The sequence below is a fragment of the Pan troglodytes genome, chromosome 10, assembly GCF_028858775.2.
Source record: "Pan troglodytes isolate AG18354 chromosome 10, NHGRI_mPanTro3-v2.0_pri, whole genome shotgun sequence".
Taxonomy (NCBI): Eukaryota; Metazoa; Chordata; class Mammalia; order Primates; family Hominidae; genus Pan; species Pan troglodytes.
The window spans coordinates 56,571,047-56,577,046 of NC_072408.2; the positions used below are offsets into that span (position 1 = coordinate 56,571,047).

General features: G+C 36.9%; 1 protein-coding gene across 19 annotated transcripts in view; it reads left to right on the forward strand.

Moving 5' to 3' along the window:
• Positions 1–4,850, forward strand: part of KIF21A (kinesin family member 21A) — a 149,939-nt gene extending 145,089 nt beyond the window's left edge. For all 19 annotated transcript variants that reach the window (XM_016923647.4, XM_016923648.4, XM_016923656.4 and 16 more), the window contains one exon: positions 3,564–4,850. In XM_016923647.4, the coding sequence (XP_016779136.1) occupies positions 3,564–3,657 (94 nt within the window). In that variant the 3' untranslated portion in view covers positions 3,658–4,850. The remainder of the gene's footprint in view (positions 1–3,563) is intronic.
• Positions 4,851–6,000: the final 1,150 nt, after the last annotated feature.

Genomic DNA, 6,000 nt, shown 5'->3' on the forward strand with positions numbered 1-6,000 from the left:
ACAGCTGCTCCATAAATTTTGTCAAGTTTTCTCTTTGTTTACAATAGGGGGGTTAACCTGGTGTGAGTTACTCTGTCATGGCTAGTAGTGGAAATTTAATCATCTCAAACTTAACATATCCAAAATTGAGCTCCTGATCTTTTCTTTTTCTTTTTTGATAATACCAAAATACAATACTTTATTATTTTGATCAATAATAATAATAATAATTATTATTATTGCCTGCTCCCAGGCAATAATGACAAACTAGAATAAAATGGTATTATGTGTGTCTAAGGGTGGGGTTTTCTTGTTTATTTTGATTTTGGTTTCATTTGTTTTAGTTTAGCTCTATTAAACTTTTTTTTTTTAATTTAAGTTTTAGGGTACATGTGCACAATGTGCAGGTTAGTTACATATGTATACATGTGCCATGCTGGTGCGCTGCACTCACTAACTCGTCATCTAGCATTAGGTATATCTCCCAATGCTATCCCTCCCCGCCCCCCCACCCCACAACAGTCCCCAGAGTGTGATGTTCCCCTTCCTGTGTCCATGTGTTCTCATTGTTCACTTCCCACCTATGAGTGAGAATATGCGGTGTTTGGTTTTTTGTTCTTGCAATAGTTTACTGAGAATGATGATTTCCAATTTCATCCATGTCCCTACAAAGGACATGAAGTCATCATTTTTTATGGCTGCATAGTATTCCATGGTGTATATGTGCAACATTTTCTTAAGCCAGTCTATCATTGTTGGACATTTGGGTTGGTTCCAAGTCTTTGCTATTGTGAATAGTGCCGCAATAAACATACGTGTGCATGTGTCTTTATAGCAGCATGATTTATAATCCTTTGGGTATATACCCAGTAATGGGATGGCTGCTCCTGATCTTTTCAAGAAACCTGCTCATTCTACAACCTTCTCCATCACAGTTGATAGCTTCCTTGACATTTCTGTGCTCGGGACAGAACCTTTCATTCCTCCCCTTCTTTTGTACTCCATATCTAATCCATCATCAAGTCCTGTTAGTTCTACCTTTAAATTATATCTAGAATCTAACCACTTCTTACCACATCCTCTACTTCTTCACCAGACTTAATCACCGTCAACTCTTGAATTACTATAATAGACTTCTAAACAAAGTCCTTTGCTCATATGTAGTCTACACTTAACACAAAATCTAGAATAATCCTTTAAAAGTATGTTAGATGATATTCCTTCTCTATTCAAAACCCTACAGTGGTCCTCCATTTCATGTAGAGTTGAGTCCATACTTGATCTTGCCCTCTGAACGTCTATTATCGCCCTTGCCTTATCATCTGATACCCTCTGGCTTGTCCTTTTCTTGCAACCCCAATAACCTCTTTGCTGGTCCTTGAACATTCCAAAGCCACTCCTGCCTGAGGGCATTTGCCTTAGCTGCTCTTTTGGCCTGGAATGTTTTTCTCTCAAATGTCCTGACCCTGCAAGTCTTTATTCCTCAGTAAGAGTATCCTGGCCATTTTATTTAAAATTGTAATCTCTCCTATCACCTAGCACTCCGGGTCCCCTTGGTTGTGCTCTCCTTTTTTTTCCACCCCTGAGGCACTAGTCACCTTCTAATATACTCTATAGTTTAATCATTTATTATGGTTTATTGTCTGTCTCCTTTTGCTAGAATATATGATCTACAAAGGCAAAAGATTTGAGCTTTTAAATTTTGTTTTTGTTTTTTTTAAAACAGCATATCCTGGCCAGGCGTGGTGGCTCACACCTGTAATCCCAGCACTTTGGGAGGCCGAGGCAGGCGGGTCACGAGGTCAGGAGATCGGGACCATCCTGGCTAACACGGTGAAACCCTGTCCCTACTAAAAATACAAAAAAATTAGCCAGCCATGGTGGTGGGCGCCTGTAGTCCCAGCTACTCAGGAGGCTGAGGCAGGAGAATGCCCTGAACCCGGGAGGCGGAGCTTGCAGTGAGCCAAGATCTAGCCACTGCACTGCAGCCTGGGCCACAGAGTGAGACTCTGTTTAAAAAAAAAAAAAAAAAAAAAAGCATATCCCAAGCACTTAGAATGCTTTTTTTTTTTTTTTTTTTTTTTATAACAAACAAAAAAACCATATCCCAGGGTGGGCGCAGTGGCTCACGCCTGTTATCTCAGCACTTTGGGAGGCCGAGGCAGGCAGATCACGAGGTCAAGAGATCGAGGCTGGCCAACATGGTGAAACCCCATCTCTACTAAAAACGCAATAAAAATTAGCTAGGCATAGTGGCATGCACTTGTTTTCCCAGCTGCTCGGGAGGCTGAGGCAGGAGAATCTCTTGAACCTGGGAGGCAGAGGTTGCGCAGAGGAGCCGAGATTGCGCCACTGCATTCCAGCCTGGCAACAGAGCGAGATTCTGTCAAAAAAAAAAAAAAAAAAAAGCATACCCCAAGCATGCTTGGCATGTAGCAGGTTCTCAGTAAACATTTGTTGAGTAAATGGTTGAATGAATAAATGCAATGCTTGAATGGGTGGATAAATGAAAATATTCCATTGCTGTTATCAATGTATGTGTGCTGTGTGGGATGGTGAGAAGATAACTGATTACAATCTAGAAAGCCTGGGTTCTAGAAAGCCTTTGCTGTGTTACATTGGCACTCCACTAAACCTTTTTTCCCTTGGGATGGAATACATAATCTCTGAAGTGCATTTTAACTATTAAATTCCATGGAAACTCTTCTTTATTTATATTTTTTACTTTGGGTTAATCAGGAAATTGGAAAAAGAAACATTTCTTTAACCGTGAGAGATATGTTAAGAAATGTGATTATCTAATGACTGGTCCCCAGTATTCACCTGCGAGGGCAACAGAAACATGTTTTCTCAGAAATACTGTTTCTTCCCTTTTTATAAAAAAATTCAATTTCAATGAACAATAACTGTGTATATTTACAGGGCATCAGAATCGCTTTTAATCTTCTACATTCTGTGCTAGGTGGAGTATTAGTTCACTTCTCAATAGCCTCTTGCTTTTTCTGTGGGCTTATTTGCTGAGTTTACCCAGAGATAATTCTTCATGACTTTGCCAGATTCGCTAACTCCCTAGAAACCCTGCCCCAGCTTTCTCCCTGCCTAGAAGCCTCACTGTGAACTGCAGGCTGTTTTGCCTGAAACCTTCTGACACTATGTCAAATCACATACTGTCTTTTAGAATAATGACTGCAGACCCAGTGTTAAAGAGATAGGGCTCGGAGCCAGACTGCCTGGATTCACATCTCAGCTGTGTCACTTACATGTGATTTGGGCCTCAATTAGCTCTTCAATAAAAAGAGGATTATAGCAGTAGCTATTGCTGATGGTAGTTAAAGGGAATTAAATGTGTGTTAACATATGTAAAGGGCACATGGTAACAATGCCTGGCTCACAGTAAGCCCTTGATAATATAAGCTGTTATTATTAAGGTATGTGTTTGCTATATAAATGAGACTATGCATATTTATACTTGGATTTCTTGAAGACCTATGTAGAAAATATTTCCATGATAAGTAATTATAAGAGCTATTTCTTTATCTTTCTGCCCTTGTTCATATATCCATGTTTTGTTTATTTTTTTGTAGTGATCGAACTGTGAGAATTTGGAAGGCTCGCAATTTGCAAGATGGTCAGATCTCTGACACAGGAGATCTGGGGGAAGATATTGCCAGTAATTAAACATGAATGAAGATAAGTTATAAACTGAATGCTGTGATAATACTCTGTATTCTTTATGGAAAATGTTGTCCTGTACTTATTAGGCAAAACGTATGAATCGGATTAACTGGAAAATATATCTGAATTCAACTGCTGACTATAAATGGTATTCTAATAAAATTGTGTACTATCCTGTGTGCTTAGTTTTAAGATCAAGCAATAGATATATATCCTACAATTGATATATTGCTTTATTCGCACTTTTATTGTGGCTGAATTTTTGTGCCTATGTATAAAACACACTTTCAAATTATTTGAATTACCAAGACGTCTGCTTTTGTGACAGTCAGAAAACACACCTGGAATACGATGCAGCCCACCATTAACTCATTCATGTAGTTTATTCAAGTGATTTATGTATTTAAACTAAATATTGAAAATGTTAGTCAAATTGTGGTTTGCTTGTCAGGTATTTATATCAGTCTGTAGTGGGTTCCCAAATTTCAAAGCTCTTTTAATGTAATGGACAAAAATAAGATATGAGAATATTATTGATGAATTTTCATAAGGTGGAATTGATCTTAATCTACTAACAGAGAAGGGTAGACAGTTTGTGTTAAATGTTGGCATTTACTTGTATTGACCAAAGTTTTGCAGCTCTACTATATTCTGTGCTCAGGACTAAAATGCTGTTAATTTTTTTTTTTTCCAGTGCTGTGCATATATTCTGTGATGGGAAACATTGTTGATGTCCTAACAGAAATATATTTTGTTCTATTTTCCTATGGAGTTGTTTCTATTATGACCATTTAATTTTGTTTTTATTTAATAGTAGTATTTCCTTCCCTTTTATCTAATTTTTTATATGCTGCTAAATATATTTTAAATATACTATGTTTGCGAACCTTGGTAGCTATGATGAGAGCTATTATCATCTGTGGTGGGAAAAGCTATGTAAATAGGTAGATAGTATAGAGAGACTATCTTGTGTTGTGCCTGTATGAATTTTTAAAAGTTGTTGACTGGATTTTGCAAAAGGATGTATAATATTTCTGTCTGCTCAGAATATTAATTTGTAAATTCTGCAAGTTTAATTTTTATGTAGATGGTATAACATTTGAAAATATTGTCTTATGTGATTTTTTCCCCTGAAAATATTTGCTTGTAAATGAAAACTTAGCTAGGGCTTAAATAAACATGTTGCTATGAAATTATTTTTACTGTATTGTTCTTTTTCCAAATTGCAAGAGAATGGCCAGTGTTTGTAAAACTTTGTTTTATCTTTGTGTGATGGAAGAAAAGGCATATTTTTGGTTATCTGGCAATCCATATGCCTTCCTTTCTTTGCTTACTAGACGTGAAATATTCTTGAGGATTTTAAACAGTAACCTAATCTTGATGAACCATGGAAACTCACTATTTAAAGCAATTAAGTTCAACTGTGTAATTTAGGAATTTGAACATGGATGATAAAACAAAACAAAATTCCTATAAACATTAAGACAGTGGTGACCTTGTTTTCTAGAGAAGAGAAGGGGTGGCTGGTGACTGGCAGGTGTCACAGCAGATGAGTTGGGAGGGTTGGGAGGGTGCTTCTGGGGTCCTAGCAATGTTGTAATTTTCGACCTGGGTCCTAAACTTAAGCATTCATCTTCTACATACATGTTGAACTGTACGTATATTTCTCTATCCTCTTTTATGTATGTGCATATGTTCTAAGTTTCATAGCAAAATAATCTTTGAAAAAAGTTTTAAGGAAGAGATTTTCCTATAAGGACAAAACTCAGCTCCTTTGTAATTTTTCCTCCTTCCCTGAAAGAAGGTACCATGCCAAGATCTGAAAGAGACTTCAAGACTATTTTAATTTCAAGTCTCTTGCAGTGTTTCTTTTTTGCAGGATTATAGCTCAATAATTCATTAGTTTGATAATTGACTTATTCAATAGATGTTTAATGAGCATACACATTACCAAGTATTGGGGGTGAAAAAATAACAAAACCAAGATGACACTTGCCCTCTGAGTAGAGTGAGATAATAAAACCAGCCTTTACATAATAGCTTGGTAAGTGCTCAGATAAAGTCCAGGGTGCTTTAGCACCTATTAGACATATCCAAACTTAACTGCAAATCCAATGAGAGGTCCTGAGCACTGTGTTTGGTTGTGCAAAATACAAAGTTCAGTGTCTAATTTTACCTTTTAAAATGCTGGAGGCTCAGCTAGTGTGGATCTGATTGAAGAAATTCAAAAGCATATATAAAAGAGGCAGCCTTCTTTAAAAAAATTTATATTTTGAAACATGTTAACCCCTAAAGATCCCATTCAGAAATGTTAAAATAACTCTTAAAGCAGTTGAGATAGTGCCT